Source organism: Rhodotorula paludigena, assembly GCF_050403205.1.
Source record: "Rhodotorula paludigena JCM10292 DNA, Rt_paludigena_JCM10292v1_ctg25, whole genome shotgun sequence".
Taxonomy (NCBI): Eukaryota; Fungi; Basidiomycota; class Microbotryomycetes; order Sporidiobolales; family Sporidiobolaceae; genus Rhodotorula; species Rhodotorula paludigena.
In genome coordinates this window covers 196,981-211,762 of record NW_027481433.1, presented here as the reverse complement: position 1 = coordinate 211,762, position 14,782 = coordinate 196,981, and the positions used below count along the sequence as shown (strand labels likewise).

The window sequence follows — 14,782 nt, the reverse complement described above, 5'->3', positions numbered from 1 at the left end:
GTCTACTGCTGCTGCGCCGCATCTACCTGCTCCCTTGCCCGGTCAACCAGCCCGCGGATCTTCTCCACCAGCTCGAGCACGTGCTTCTCCCGCGTGAATGGGCTCCCGATTGCGATGCGCACGCAGGACTCGCCGCCAACGGTTGTCGGCGTGACCATCAGGCTGGGGTCGAGGTTCGCAAGCTCAACGACCGCGGCGTTGAGCGCGTTCTCGTACGCGAGCCCCGACAAGGTTGACGAGTTCGAGACGACGCGGAAGACGACGAGCGAGAAGCGGCGCGGCGCAAAGAGAACAACACCGGGGACGCCCGTCGAGGGGGAGAAGAGCGCCGACTCGAACGTCTCGGCGAGTGAGATGAGGTGGCGGAGGTGCCTGCGGAAGCCGGAGACGCCGAAAGAGCGCAAGGCGAACCAGACCTTGAGCGAGCGGAAGCGGCGACCGAGCGCAAGACCCATATTGCGGTAGCTGCGAGAGCGGATACGTCAGCATCAGGACGCTTCACCACTACGGCTGCAGCCTCAAGCCGACAGCCGCAATTAGCTGTGCCAAACGAAGCCACGCACTCGGTGACGAGACCGGCCTGAGCTTGCGGAGTGCGAAGAAAAGGCGGCGTAACGTCAAGGGCGGTCGTCAGGAGTGCGCGGTCCCGAATCCTGACCGTAAAGATTGTAAGCGAATCCTCTGTTTTGTGCTGACTCTAGGACAGTCAAGGGAACGAAGAGGACCCAGATACCATAACGCACCACATGCAGCTCGCATCGAACGTGACAAGGCCGCTCTTGTGCAGGTTGGTGCAGAACGAGTGGACCTCGCCTCCGGCGCAGATGGCGCCCTCGTCTGCGCGGACGGGTGCGCGCGCATTGATCGCCGCGAGGAAGGCTTCTTGCTGACACTCGGGGAGGGCGAGGAAGACACCGCCCCAGGCGGCATCGACGTGGAGGAAGAGGGAGGGATAGTCGGTAGCTGCGCAGTAGATCGGTCAGGTCGCGATCGTGAAGATGAGAGGGGAGGAGCGGAGGACGCGACGCACTGACTGCAGTGATCTCGTCAATGCGGTCGATCGCGCCAGTGCTGGTCGAGCCGAGCGTCGTGACTAGAAGGGCACGGTCAATATGACGGAGTGCGGTGCAATGACAGCTAACAACTGAACTCACTAAGCACGAACGGCTTCTTGCCCTTCGCCTCGAGTCCCTCGAGTGCCTCGCGCAGCCCCTGACCCCTGAGGGCCCAGTCGTCCTCCTTCTTCGTCTCGATCGCGACGAACTCAAGTCCGAGAATCAGGGCCGCCTTGGCTGCGAGCGAGTGCGTCTGCGTCGTCGCGACGATGACGAGCTCCGAGGCGGGAGTGCCCGGGTGCAGGCGGAGGTACCGCTCGCGGGCGGCAATGCAGACTGTCAGGCAGGACTCGGACGCAGATCCCTGTGCGCCTAGAAGAGTCAGTCTCGCACAATCGAAAAGAAGGGCTGTCCAGCTCCGGAGATGACGGCAGACAGCGCACCGTGATGACACCGCCGCCGACTTTGCCCTCGTTGCACCAGCTCTGGTCGAGCCCGATGAGCTTGGCCACCCAGTCGGTCGCCTTGCTTTCCAACTCGGTGCAGGCGGGCGAGCAGAGCCAGTTGAATCTGCGAGGGGAAGCTCGTGAGACCGGGCTAATTGGAGCGCAAGCGCGAGTGGGTGTGCGGCGTACCCAGGGTTGCTCACAGCACCGGCGTACATGTCGGCGAGGATGCACTCAAAGGTAGTCTGGACGGGCAGGAGCAGGCCGAGTCAGCGAGAAGCTTGGGAAGGTCGAGCCGGACTCGATTTTGAGGGTACACACGTTGGCCGGGAAGTAGGCGAAGAAGTTCGGGTGCTGCCAGTGCGTGATGCTGTTCTCCGTCAGGCGCTGTCAGCAGTGATCCGCTCGCAAGTAAGAGAGGGAAAGCACGCACCCTGGCAGAATCACCCGGTCAAAGTCCTGCGAAATCTGCTCCCACGGCTCACCCTCCTCAGGCGCCTCGTCTGTCGACCGTGACAAGGGTCAGAGAAAGTGGACAAGAGAAGCAGAAGCCGGATGCGCACCTGCGATCAGCTTGGCGACGTCTCCTGGCTGAACGCGCGGCACGACATCGTAGCTCTCGAGGCTCTCAAAGTAGTCGCAGATGCTGTGGACAAAAAGCAGGATGCCGGGGCATGAAGTCAGCGATGAGGTACGAAAAGGGGGGGGGGCATCCCGACGAGAGCGTACCGGTCGACGGCAGCATAGCCGGCCTTCCGGAACCTACAGAGCGGGTGGTCAGGCATGGGTCTTTAGTGCACTCGGACTGTACGCACTGTTCGCGGTCCATGTCCAGCAGGGTCTTTGGAGAACAGCGAGAAGAGCAGCGTGGGGACGAGCAAGAGAAGCAGCGAGGGACAAGTCGGCGCGAGCGGAGTCTGAGAGGGCCCCGTTGCGAGTCAAGGGCTCGATGCGTGCACACAGAAGCACGAAGAAGCAGATCCAAGCCAGCTCGGCGCCCACGTACGTGCCCCGGCCGGCAATTCGCCGCACTCTCTCGTCTCGATCACAGAGTCGCCGCTCGTCGCGTAGCTTGCAGGACAGCGCCCGACTGCGCAGAGATGCCTGCTGCTGCAGCGGAAGCGCAAGCACCGCCGCCAGCGGCGCTCCACTCGCTCGTCGTCTCGCTGCGCCAGAGTCGCTCAACCTGGATCCTCCTGCTCGCGCTCGCTCTCGCAGGCGCTTTGCACGTGCGCACAGACTCTGACGTTGACGGCACTCGGCCGCGCATCCCGTCGGTCAAGTCATCGGGGCGAGAGAAGGAGCCGGACTTGCGCTTCCGCGACTTGCACACCGTCTTCCCGCCGCTAGAGGACCTCGATGACCGCGATAGACAGTGGCCACCGAAACTCGGTACGTTTGCAACTCAAGCTTCGACTGAGTTACCTTGGGTTCGCCTCAATTGCCATGTCTCGTTTCCCTGCCTGCCGCCGAACCTCCCGCTGACCCTTTTCCAATGGCTCGCAGACAAGCCCTTGTGCGATCTGAAGATATTTGTGCGAACTCAGTGATCTTTGTCGCTCGTACAGTGTAGCGCAGACTGACACAGCGTCAGGCAGGTCTACGACCTCCCCTCCGACTTGCGTCTCCCGGAAGAGACGGTTCACCAATGCCGCTGGTCGGCATACAATTCCGAGCTTCTGCTTCACCGCACTCTCACCGACCCTCTGTCGCCGACGCACTCGCCATCCGACCATCCACACCCCTCGCTCTACACGGCTGACCCAGCTGAAGCCGACTTCTTCCTCATCCCGCTCTTCCCCGCCTGCTACCTCTTTGACTGCTGGGTGAAGGCTGGGTGGACCAAGACGGAGCGATGCGGTGTCGACGAGGAGTACATCCAGCCCGTCATGCGCTACATTCGCGAGACCCACCCGCACTGGAATGCTTCCGGCGGTTCAGACCACCTCCTGTTTCAGCCGATGGACTTCATCGACGGCTACTACACCGAGGCGTCTCGGGCCGCAATGAACGCGTCGACCTACCTCGTCACTGTTGGTGATGTCCGCCCGGCGCCCTACGGCCGCTACTTCCGCTCCTATCGCGACCTCGTCATTCCTTCGTCGACGCATTTGCTCAACTCGTACTACCTCAACCCGCGCGACTACGTCGACGAGTTCGGCAGGCCGCTCGTCGAACCTCGAGGCGCGGCGGACCCGCACCGACAGATCGCGGCGCAGCCGGCGCACAGCGAGATCTTCGTGCCCTCGCCGGATGAGCCCTACGACCTGAGCCTGCACACGCTCTGGCGCATCGGCCGTCGCATGCTCGGCTGGGATCCCCGCAACGAGCGTGACGAGCGCTCGACGCTCGCGATCTTCCGTGGCGGGGTCGGCACGCAGACGGATGGCGAGCGGTACGCGCTCGGGATCCGCTCGCTCTTCATTCCCTCGGACGGCAACATCTCCTCTCCTCCGTTCTCTTCGTCCATCCACCCGGGCTTCTCCTCCCTCCCCGGCTTCGACATCGCCGTCTGGTCCGAGAACGACGACTACGCGCGGCGCCTCGCGCGCAGCAAGTTCGGCCTCGCCCCGCCGGGCTACACGCTCGACACGACGCGCCTGTACGAGTACCTCGCGTTCGGCGTCGTGCCCGTCTTCATCGGCACGGGGCCGACGGCGGGGCAGGTCCTGCCGTTCGCGCGCGACGTCGACTGGAGCAGCTTTACGCTGTCGATCCCGCGCGAGCGCGCGCACGAGACGCCGCAGATCCTTGCGCGCGTCGGCGAGGACGAGTACGAGCGCCTGCGGAGGAACGTGTGGGACGTCGGGAGGAAGATCGTCCTCGAGCAGCGCGAGGGGAACGCGTGGAAGTTGCTCGCGCGCGACTTGTGCCGCATGAAGCGCAAGGGCGCGTTGACACCGGGTCCGGAGATTGCCAACAATTGACAATGGGAAGGAGACTGTCAACAGATGACGAGCTACAGCCTCTCGTAGTTCGTTCCAGGCGAGGTGAGGAGCGGAACAATGCATTCAATGGTTCACCATGAGTACGACAACAGCTCCTCCGCGCCAGCCAGCACCGTGCCGAACCCCAGCTCGCTGCGTTCCTCCTCCTGCTCTCCCTGCTCTCGCTCGCTCGGTAGCCGCATATCGAGAAAGTGCGTCCACAGATTGTGCGTCTCGCCTCGTTCTCGCGCACGAGAGCCGCACAAGGCGGGATAGGACGGCGGTGGCTTGATGTAACGCGGTGCGGCGGATAGAGGGAGAGACGAGGAGGCGGCGGGGTCGGGTTGCAGAGAGGGGAGAGGGGCCGCATCGGTTGCTGTGGAGGGTGGGAGCAGCTGGATGAGGACGAAAGAGTAAGCGCTGCGCTTGCACGCGCCTACGAGATAGCGCAACGCACCATGTGCGAGCGATCGCTGGCGAAGTTGGCAAGAAAGTCGGCAGTCGGGACGACCCGAAAGCGGCTGCGCAGGTGAGATGGTCAGTTGACGGGACTTGTCGGCCATCAGAGCGCGGCGGAGGCGCACCTCTGGAGAGACGGTTCGAGCACGTCTGCCGCAAAGAGATCTGGCCTGAACGTCTCCTCGACGTAATCTGTCAGGGAAAGCAAGCCTCAGCATGACCTGCCCCCTGAAGGAAGACGACAGATCACACCTCGCAGGCTGATCGGCAAATCCAACCGCGAGTCGCGGTCAAGCACGACGACCCTCTCTGGCTCGCCCGAGCCTTCGACAGCAACCGCGATGACGTGGTAGTCCCACAGGACGTAATGTCCCTGCATTGAGCCTTGCATAGAAGATTGTTGCTGGAATAGCAAGGCTCGTCGCTCGAGATTGGTGACGAAGACGGCGTAGGAAAGGGAGAAGCGCGAGCGGTCGAGCGAATCGAGCAGAAGGTAGACGTTCTCCTCGCAGTAGCAGGCCGTATACGGTGCACTCGTGTCGAAGGAGGGCAAGTCCATCGCGCTGAGAGCATGCACGGCAGCAAGATGGGAAGAAGCGAGAAGGGGCGAGGTCAGCGGGCGTGCAGCAGCAAGCGTGAGGAGCGAGGGCAGCTGGGGCTGACTGCAACACACTCTAGCAGCAGACTTGCACACTCGCTCGATCCACTGTGCGAGCGAAGGGACAGGCAGCAACCCAAGCCTCGCTCTGGCTCCGTCCATCCACTGCGTCTCACCATCCACGCTCAGAGAGCGCGAGACTGCCCGGCATGGCACGCAGAAACTCTCGTGCAGCGTCCACGCCTGCGCCCGACGAGCCCGAGGACGAGGAGTCGGCCGACGAGACGTCCGAGGACGATGAGCCCGTCGAAGCGAATCTCCTCACGCGCACGCGCAGGAACAACGCGGGCAACCGCATGGCGGCGCTCATCGAGGACGAGGCAACCGCCGAGGTCGAGGAGATGTTCAAGGAGGAGGAGAACGACGAGGAATTCGAGCAGAAGGGTGCGGCGACCCCCTTCCCTGCCGTCTGTACGGCCGGTGTTCGTCTTGCGGGCTGTCCTGACTGACCAGGACTGTTGGTTTTTACAGAGGAGAAGGACGAGTTCGATTCAGACTTCGGATCTACGGATGACGAGGCGGGAGGAGACGAGGACGACGAGGAGGCCGGCGAGCGGGAGCTCAAGCGCCAGGCCAATGAGGATAAGAAGGTGTGCTGCACATCCTGTGACCTTACAGTGACGCAGCTGACCCTTGTCGCCCGCTCGAATAGGCTGCCCGCGGCAAGAAGAAGAAGGGCTTCCAGGCTCCCGTCCACCCCTTTGCGCGCCAGACCAAGGCCGCGCGCAAGGCCGCCGCTGCCGGTCCTGTCGCGTCCACGTCGGCCACGACGCTCGACGACGAAGGCGCGCCGGCCAAGAAGCGCAAAAAGGTCGCCGTCGACCCAGAGTTCCTGCTTCCGCAGCGCGAGAGCTCGCGACGCACGGCGGTTGAGAGCCGTCGACAGGTGCAGGAGCGCGTCAAGGAGAGCGAGCAGCGCAAGGTGCGTCTGCAGTCCTGTGCTTTCGACGCCGGTCCCGCTCACGAGGAGACCGCTTCCCTCGCAGGCGGTCGCGCCCAAGCCGGTCAAGAAGGCGACTGTCACGCTCACGCAGGCCGACCTCATCGCCGAAGCGCTCGAGACCGAGGAGCACAACCGCGCAGCACTGCTCGCCTTCTACGCGGCTGAGGAGGACCGGCGCGAGGCCGAGCGCGTCGCCGGCATGCGCTACGAGATCATCGGCCCCAAGCTGACGTTCCTCAGCCGGGTGCAAGACCGCGTCGACAAGGGCAAGGGGCGGGAGGGCGAGAAGCTGGACAAGGGCCGCAAGCGGCTCATCGAGGTCATCGGCGAGGCGGGCAAGAAGGGCTACAAGGCTGGCGGGCCCGAAGCGAACGGCGACAAGGCGGCCGCACCCGCCGCAGCCGGCGACGCACCGCGCACGCGCACAGTCCGCGGCGCTGCAGCGACGGCGAGCGCGTCGCTCAACTCGCTGCTCAACTCGCGCGACTCGACTCCCGCACCTGCGCTCGCCACGCCCTCGACGCCGCCCGAGTCGCAGGAGTATGCGCGCAACTGGCTCGTGTTTGACAACTTTGAAGGCTCGAGGGGCGAGGAGCTCGAGGCGCTCTTCGGCGACCATGTCGATTGGATGAAGCCTCCGCCGATGCCGCTCAAGGGCTACCGTGCGTCTTCTGACCACCGTCGGGCTGCTCCAACAAGACGGCTGACATTGTATCGCTCGCAGGTGGCGGCACCTGCCCCTTCACGGGTCTCCCCGCGCGGTACCGCGACCCGCGCACGGGCACGCCCTACGCCAACCTCGCCGCGTTCCGCATGCTCAACGCGCTCGTCGACGCGCAAACGTACGTCTGGTCCGAGTCGCTCGGCGCCTACACGTCGGTCGCCGGCTTTGGCCTCATGAGCGAAGTCGAGGCTGCGTGGTCCCGCCGCCCGGGCGCGCGCGCCGCCGTCCCGCGCTACGCCGCCGCCGGGCCCTCGTACGTCGCCGCTGGCCACCACCTCGCGCCGTCGTCGAACGGGCCCCCGCCCATCTTCTTCCACCCAAACGGCCTCCCGCCCCCTCCTCCTCCGCCGCCGGGCAGGGGTAAGGCGCGCGCGCCCTCGTCGTCTTCGTCGGCGGCGGCGGCGGCCGCCGCTAACCCGTACAAGGTCGAGTACGCGCACGCGGGCGGGAGCGGGCGCGGGTCGCGTGGCCGCGCGGCGCTCGACCAGGCGGCGGCCGAGGCCCAGGCGCAGGGCGGGGCGCAGGTCGTGGGCGCGTCGCAGGCGCCGCAGGCGAGGTCGATTCCGCGGCAGAAGGAGGGAGGGGCGTTTGGGCCGCTACAGCCGCCGCAGACGCAGACGCAGAGGGCGGTGCCGGTGCCTGGAGGAGCGGGAGGAGCGGGAGGAGCGGGAGCGCTGCCGCCGCTTCCGGGGCAGGGTTGAGCGCGGGTCGAGGTTGTCGTAGCTTGGGCGGAGGGAGGGGAAGTGCATCCGACGCCGTCAGGTTCTTTCTCGCGCTTTGAATATGCTCGGGACGCGCTTCGCCGCTTCCTTCCGTCTCTCTCCTGCCTCGACTCTCCTCACCGATCCATCTCGTCTCACTCGCGCCCCTCTGTCCAATTCGATCACCCCCAACCTACACGCCACGGATCTATCGCCCTCCGCCCCCGCCGCCAGGACCGCCGACCCCGCTGCGCGGTTTGGGCATAAAGATGCCCTTGAGGGCGCGCGCGCTCGGGCGCTGCTGAAGCTGCTGCTGCTGCTGCTGCTGCGGATGAGGCTGAGGCTGAGGCTGAGTAGGTGAACTTGCTGCGCTCGCGCGGTGGGCGAGCGAAGGAGGAGGTGGAGGGGAGCTAGCGGAGTGGAGCGGCGGCGGAGGAGGGAGCGAGAGAGAAGGTGGCGGGCCGCGTACGCGCGGAGTCGGCAGGGTCGAGAGCGGGCGGACGGGCGAGAAGTGCGCGGTTGCTGGGGAGCGGTGGGAAGGCGGGGGCGAGAGCGGGCCTGCAGGAGGAGGAGGGGAGAAGGACGACTGGCGCGAAGAGGACGAGGTCGAGCTGCCTGCTAGTGCTCGAGCAGGCGGAGGGGACGCAGCGCTTGTGCGTTTGTGAGGAGGATCGGCGGCGGTGGTGGAGGCGGGGCGCTTGAGCGGCCGAGTGACGGTCGTGATGACGGGTCGCTTGCGCTCATTCACCGGCGGCGGTAGTGGCGGCGGCGCAGACTCGACTGGCGGAGGAGACTTGCTCGCACCAGGCGGTGGGCGCAGAGGCGCGGGTGGAGGACGGGATGTCGGGTGCATCGAGGTAGGCGGAGGAGCGGGTTTCGGCGGCGCGGGACGGGGAGCAGGGGCGGGCTTGCGCCGCTTGGGCGCGTAGATGGACGAGATGGCTTTCGTGTGCAACCGGGCCTTATCCATGAGGGTCTTGGGCCGTGCTGTCGTCGCATGCAACAGAGTGAGCTAACATGAGCAGTGGAGCGAACGGGCGCGGGAAAGAGCGCACCTGGCGCCTGGGCGACCTTTCTGCGCTTTTCGAGGCGCACGCCGTCGAGCAGCTGGGTGGTCGCGCGGCCCTCTTTGTAGTCCTTGTTCTGCTCGCGCATGCGCGAGAGGATGGCCTCCATCTTTGCCTGCGCGCGGAACGGAACGACGTGAGGGGGAGGTCTCCAGGAAGACGGCGAGAGGGGGGCGCACCTCGCGCTTGACCTCTTCCTGCTCGTACTGGTGTCTCCAGCTCGCGGGCTCGTCCTCTGTGCGCATGCGGCCATCCTCGACGGCCTTTCGCACCTCGATGAACTCATTGATGGCGAGCGTGCGCCAGATGTCTGTCGGCGAGTCTGCTTCGTCAGTCCCGGCTGCAATGGTCTCTCCAAGTGGTATGCACGCACGGTTGGTGTGTGGCTCGAGGTGGGGCGAGTGGAGTTCGAGTGCGGCGAGCTGTGGGGCGGTGCTCGCGGGGAGGAGGGGCGCGACGAGGTCGTACGGGAGGTCGCCGACATCGCTGACGGCCTGCGTCGAGTCTCGGAGTGTCAGTGGCGGTCTCGCCCGGGCTCTGGCGGGGCGGAGAGGGCGGGCGTACGGGCCATGCCGCAGCGAGCACCTGGTAGCAGGTCGCCTTGAGCGAGGGAGGGGCGCGGGTCGCTGCGAGGCGGTCGAGCAGAGGGTGGGCGCGGTCCATCCAGCGGACCAGCGTACTCCACACGGGCAAAGCGAGCGCAAGGCGACGAGGTGGAGCGCATCCCTTGCTCTCCTCGCGGCTCAGCTGCCTCTCGCCGCTCTCTGCCGCAGCACGGGACACGGCGAGACCATGCTGAGCACCCTCACCGTGAGCACTTGCGACCCACCCGAGCCACTCGCGCGCTCACCCACTCACTCGCTCGCGACGCAGGGCTACCTCGGACTCTCGTCCGCACCCTCTCCCGCCGCAGCCACGCCCCAGGACTCGATCCCGTCCATCGTCGCAGAACCACACACCACCCACGTCGCCTTTCCCGCCTTGTCTTCGCAGCAGCGCGCCCGCCAGCCCGCCTCCCTCGCCCCCTCACTCGGCGCACCCTCCCTCTCGCTCTCTCCGCCCGGCGCATTCGGGTCCACGACTGACTCGGACGACGCAGACGACCAGGAAGGAGACGACGACGCGCCCGCACTGCCCGAAGTGCGCGTAGAAGGCGGCCCACCCCCTGCAGCTGCGGCACTGCAGCCGCCGACGACGACGACAAAGGTCGTCAAGGCGCCCAAGGGGCGCGTCCGCGTCGAGAAGGGGTTCAGCCAGCTCGACTGGGCGAGGCTGAATCGGAGCGGCGAGGTCGACCTGAGGGTGCGTGCGGTCAAGAGGCCTCCTTTTTGTCATCCCACCTCCTTTCATGTGCAGAGGCCGAGTCGCACCCTTGCGCTCTCTCGCTGCTCCGGTACTCACACGCCCCTGCACCTGCGCACAGGGCGGCGTCACCGAGCTGCGCCGAATCACGCCCGCCGAGATGGCGGAGCACAACACGCGCGACGACTGCTGGCAGGCGTACGGCGGAAAGGTCTACAACGTCGGGCCCTTTCTCAAGTTTCATCCGGGCGGGGTCGGAGAGATGATGCGAGGCGCGGGCAAGGACGGTGCGTGTGGTTCTCGCTCGAGCGGCCATTGGCGACGTTCGCACGAGATTGCGCTGCCGTCGCCTGACGTTGCAGTGCAGAACCGTGCTGACTCGGTTCCTGCTCCTCACGCAGCCACGCAGCTCTTCAGTGCGTCGCACCCCGTCTTTCCTCCTCACATGTGGATGTCGAGCTGACCTTGCGATCGCCCTTCCTCCGCGCCTCCCTCTTCCCCACGTTTCGACCTGCTCCTCTACTCCTCTCGCGCGCCTGCTCACGAAATGCAGTGCTCGCCCACGCCTGGGTCAACTACGAGACCCTGCTCGAGAACTGTCTCGTCGGATTCCTCGTGCGCGACTGACCCCAGCGCTCGCCTCGTTTCCCTCGTTGTCGCACCTGCATGGCCCCGGCATTCTCGACACACGGCACCTGTTGTAGATCTTCTCCTCGCTGCATGTTTCCGCCAGATTCGCTATTGTTGTAACACGTCGCACAATCAAATCGTTCTCATCCTCACGGTTCCGCGTGAAGAGCGATCGGCTGCGGTTTCCTCGTCGCTAGCCCCTCATTTAAGCATCGAGTCCACTCGTGCAGCACTGAACGTGCTCTGCTGGCACTGCAAGCCCTCGATACGCCGCGTCTCGGCAAGGTGGAACCTCTCCGGTCCTCGTCGTCTCTCGGCTCGTTCCGCTCGCTCCGTCCGCCTCGGCTCTCGTCCCCGCCCAGCTTCCCCGCCATGTCGAGCGCCTGGGAGCTGTACCTCACTCCCTCGCTCACGCTGTCCCTCCTGCTCGAAGCCGAGTCTCCGCTCCCGAGCCTCGCGCGCTGGCTCTCGCAGCTCGCGCTCTACTTCCGCCCCGCGCTCCTCCGCCAGGCGCTCGCGTACGAGCGCGAGCAGCGGCCCGAGGGAGAGGTCGTCGGCGCTGGGACGCTCCGCGTCGTCGATTACGCCGTGTGGAGGCTGGCGCAGCAGACGCAGGTGAGGCACCTTGGACGCTCGCAGAGGGTCGCTGGTGTACGGTGTGGCGGAGCAGAAGCACTGCGGCCCCGTACTAGACCGTGCGAGCCCTGTCGGCCCCTGTTGCGCCCTCGTCGCTGACCTTCATCCTGCGCCCCACTTCGCAGCCTGCATCCGCGCCTTCTTCGCCTCCCGCAGCAGCAGCGTACCGCCCGCTCTCGTCCATCCCGCCAGAAGACCTCCCCGCCGCGCTCGCCCTCGCAGTAGGGATCGAAGTTCCCTCCGTCGTTTGTCTCCTCTTTGCCTCTCCCCTCTCTCTCTCTCGCTGACAGTCATGCAAGCGCACAGGAGCACGATCTCCTCTCTCTTGCTCTCTCGCGCGTCCTGTCGACCTACGCACTCGTCGAAGCGGTCGAGGCGCGCGCAGACAGGCCCGTGCAGCAGGAGGACGACGGGACGACCGAGGCGCAGCTAAGAGAAGTGTGGGCGCTGCTGAGGCCGGAGAAGAGGGACCTTGGGAGGCTCGAGGGGAAACACTGGCAGGAAGTACGTACATCTTGCTTCTCTCAGCACGAGCGGAACGAGGCTGACCCGGTGGGCCCGCAGATTGGATTTCAGTGCGTCGCGCGCGCTTCTTCAATCAGCGCCCCGATCGGATTGAACGCTGAATGTGCGCTGATGCATGAACACGCGCGTTGTGCAGGAATGTGTCTCCTTCGACCGACTTTCGACGAGTCGGCATGCTCGGGTGCGTAAGAGGTCCAAACAAAACAACCTGCGTTCGCCACCTCTTCGCGCGAGGCTTGCCAAACTCAGTGTTTGATTGTTTGCTTCGCGCACAGCCTCGACTCCCTGCTCTACTTCGCGCGAACGTACGGCTCCCGCGCGGCAGAGATCGTAGACGAAGCAGTCGGCGGCGGCGAGCACTGGTGCGCCTCGCTCCGCTCTGTATGCCCGTCGTGCCGCGCTCGACGAGCTGAGAAGGCGGTGTTTGAAAGCGCAGGTACCCGCTCGCCCTGGCTTCGATCCATATGACGGCATTCGCACTCGACCTCGCGCTGAACGTGCGTGCCGCTGCTTCGATCCTGTCGTGCCCGACGCCTCGCGCGCCATCCTGACTGGTTTGTCAATTCGTCGTGCGCAGCGCGACCTCCAGATGTTCCTCCTCCGCGCCGTGCAGACCGCGCCCGACGCGGCCGCGTCGCCTCTACCCTCATCCTCCTCCTCCTCGGACGCACCCGCGCCCGACCTGACGCCCTTCCTGCGCCTCTCGTCCGACCTCCTCCTCCTCTTCCACGCGCACTGGCAGCAGGGCGGGTACACGGTCATGCAGTTTGAGCAGGTCAGCGGCGAGTTTCAGCGCGCGCTCCGGCCGTGGATACGCAGGGGGGTGCTCGATGGGAGGGCACTTGGGTGGGAGAGGTGGGACGAGGGAGGGGTCAAGCTCGACTAGGAGGGGTGCGTAGAACACGGGCTGTATGATTCGCATAGACATTCGAGGAACTTGTTTTCGGACATGCGGCTCTCGACGTGCAGATCCTCGCAAAGGAGAGACGCCCTCTGTGCACGCGCCCGTCTACCCCATGATCCTCCTCAGCCTCCCCACCTCGACCCACTCGCCCGTCTTCGGGTCCCTGAGCCTCCCCGTCCCGCGCTTGACGCCCTCGCCGAGCGCCAGATCCTCGACCTCCTCCTCGAGCGCCCGCAGGCAGCGATAGCACCCGACCCAGCCGCTCGGGAGCGCGGTTGGGTTGTCGACTCTGCCGCCGTGCACGACGCACGTCCCCTGCTGCGCTGCGTCGCTCTCTGCGCGCGGCGCGCGGAGCGCAGGCTGCGAGCCGGGCTTGTGGCCGCGCCCGAGGACGCTCGACCCGCCCGCGGGCGAGTACCACCACTCGAGGAGGCGGAAGCCAAAGATGGAGAGCGGGAGCGCGAGGCGGAGCGAGTCGAGCAAGAGCGCGGGGACGAGCGCGGGGAGGCGACGGAGGATGAGCGAGAGCGGGGGGCGGGTGGAGGGTGGGGAGGAGCGAGGGGCGCGGAGGAGGCGCGTGAGAGGCGTCGGGATGGAGGAGAGGCGCTCCTGCGAGAGGAGAAGGCGTGAGCGGGAGAGGCGGCGACAATGGCAAAGGGGAAGGACGCACATAGTCTTCCTGGCCCATGCGGCGGACTTCGATGCCGAGGAGCTGAAACCACGGGCGCCAGTACGGGCTCTTGCCAAAGAGGTACCGGAGGTTGTACACGAGGAGGAGGAGCTCCCACACGAGGTTTGCGTAGGGGTACGACAGCTTGAACGCCGCTTGGAAGGCGAGCTTGAGCCGCACGAGGAGTGAGGGATTGAGAGAAGCGTTGCGCAAGAGGGCGAGCGGGGAGGACGAGGTAGACGTAGGCGAGGAGAACAGGTCGGCGTCGACACCGCCGCCGAGTCGCTCGTACAGGTCGGTCGCTTTCGTCTTGAGGTAGGGCAGGAGGACCTGTAGGGTACGACGAGCGTGAGCGAGGGCACGCAGAGGAGGCGCAGCGACCGGGACGGACGAGAAAGACGAGGCTGCCGGTGACCTCTTTGCGCCCGAGCTGGTCGCTCTTGCCCGTGAGCTTGAACGCCGCTTTCGTGCGTTCCTCGTCGATGCCTCCCCTGCCTCTGCCGAGCACCTTTCTCCGCTTGAGGCCGTAGAAGGTCTCGGTGAAGGAGCCGCCGTGGGTGAGGAGGTAGTGCCGCTCGACAAACCAAATGCAGAGCGCAAAGAGCGAGTCGTGGTGGTTGACGATGCGGAGGAGGTAGCGCGGGTTGCGCTGGGCAAAGACCTGCACGCGAGGGAGAGGGAGCGCGAGTGAGCAGAGTGGTCGGGAGGTGGGGGGAAGGAGGGGGAGAGGGCGCACCGAGAGGACATATCGCACGACGGGGCTCAACAAGTCTCTCAGCTGGTCTGTTACGGGGATGCAGCGGTCAGCCTGATCCCTGCACGGCGAGTGAGCGCTGCGAGTTGACCTTGGGCGGCGAGTTCGAAAATGGAGACGCGGTACGGGTCCTGCTGGGCAGCGGGGTCGCTGTAGGTGGCCATCGTGCGTGCTCAGTGTCGCTCTGGCTGCACCCAAAGCCCTTCAGAGCTTGGCAGCGTTTGAGGTGAAGGGCGAGCGTCTCATCAGATTCGCGGTTCGTCTCCGGCAACTCGCACCGCGTCTCCTCGCCCCGCCAGACCCGCAGAGAGGACGCGATAGTACGCACAGGCTCTTGTACGCTGCAAAAGCCTGACCCGAACCCCGCTCGTCTGGTCGCTT

The 14,782-nt window shown here is 65.8% G+C and overlaps 7 protein-coding genes across 7 annotated transcripts; 4 read left to right on the top strand and 3 right to left on the bottom strand.

The window, feature by feature from the left end:
• Positions 1-2: 2 nt before the first annotated feature.
• On the bottom strand, positions 3-2,330 carry JCM10292_006501 (pyridoxal phosphate-dependent decarboxylase family protein; the record flags this gene model as incomplete). The annotated part of the gene is made up of 12 exons (XM_076649564.1): positions 3-465; positions 564-653; positions 744-963; positions 1,031-1,093; positions 1,155-1,419; positions 1,499-1,625; positions 1,691-1,746; positions 1,823-1,871; positions 1,935-2,004; positions 2,065-2,147; positions 2,231-2,263; positions 2,317-2,330. 12 exons carry the CDS (start codon positions 2,328-2,330, stop codon positions 3-5), a joined length of 1,533 nt encoding a protein of 510 aa, XP_076504945.1.
• Positions 2,331-2,601: 271 nt separating this feature from the next.
• JCM10292_006500 (uncharacterized protein) lies at positions 2,602-4,428 on the top strand (the record flags this gene model as incomplete). Its single annotated transcript, XM_076649563.1, has 3 exons — positions 2,602-2,893; positions 3,008-3,036; positions 3,100-4,428. The coding sequence occupies 3 exons, from the start codon at positions 2,602-2,604 to the stop codon at positions 4,426-4,428; spliced, it is 1,650 nt and encodes a 549-aa protein (XP_076504944.1).
• A 1,266-nt stretch (positions 4,429-5,694) lies between these two features.
• On the top strand, positions 5,695-7,913 carry VPS72 (Vps72p; the record flags this gene model as incomplete). Its single annotated transcript, XM_076649562.1, has 5 exons — positions 5,695-5,929; positions 6,017-6,135; positions 6,198-6,467; positions 6,532-7,150; positions 7,213-7,913. The coding sequence occupies 5 exons, from the start codon at positions 5,695-5,697 to the stop codon at positions 7,911-7,913; spliced, it is 1,944 nt and encodes a 647-aa protein (XP_076504943.1).
• A 208-nt stretch (positions 7,914-8,121) lies between these two features.
• On the bottom strand, positions 8,122-9,643 carry JCM10292_006498 (elongin A domain-containing protein; the record flags this gene model as incomplete). Its single annotated transcript, XM_076649561.1, has 5 exons — positions 8,122-8,900; positions 8,969-9,095; positions 9,160-9,290; positions 9,354-9,474; positions 9,545-9,643. The coding sequence occupies 5 exons, from the start codon at positions 9,641-9,643 to the stop codon at positions 8,122-8,124; spliced, it is 1,257 nt and encodes a 418-aa protein (XP_076504942.1).
• Positions 9,644-9,772: 129 nt separating this feature from the next.
• Positions 9,773-10,909, top strand: JCM10292_006497 (cytochrome b5-like heme/steroid binding domain-containing protein; the record flags this gene model as incomplete). Its single annotated transcript, XM_076649560.1, has 3 exons — positions 9,773-10,282; positions 10,404-10,569; positions 10,836-10,909. The coding sequence occupies 3 exons, from the start codon at positions 9,773-9,775 to the stop codon at positions 10,907-10,909; spliced, it is 750 nt and encodes a 249-aa protein (XP_076504941.1).
• A 375-nt stretch (positions 10,910-11,284) lies between these two features.
• On the top strand, positions 11,285-12,959 carry JCM10292_006496 (ELMO domain-containing protein; the record flags this gene model as incomplete). Its single annotated transcript, XM_076649559.1, has 8 exons — positions 11,285-11,527; positions 11,674-11,793; positions 11,855-12,052; positions 12,113-12,123; positions 12,210-12,254; positions 12,349-12,435; positions 12,510-12,570; positions 12,651-12,959. 8 exons carry the CDS (start codon positions 11,285-11,287, stop codon positions 12,957-12,959), a joined length of 1,074 nt encoding a protein of 357 aa, XP_076504940.1.
• A 123-nt stretch (positions 12,960-13,082) lies between these two features.
• PEX12 (ubiquitin-protein ligase peroxin 12) lies at positions 13,083-14,565 on the bottom strand (the record flags this gene model as incomplete). Its single annotated transcript, XM_076649558.1, has 5 exons — positions 13,083-13,586; positions 13,648-13,977; positions 14,039-14,308; positions 14,384-14,430; positions 14,493-14,565. 5 exons carry the CDS (start codon positions 14,563-14,565, stop codon positions 13,083-13,085), a joined length of 1,224 nt encoding a protein of 407 aa, XP_076504939.1.
• Positions 14,566-14,782: the final 217 nt, after the last annotated feature.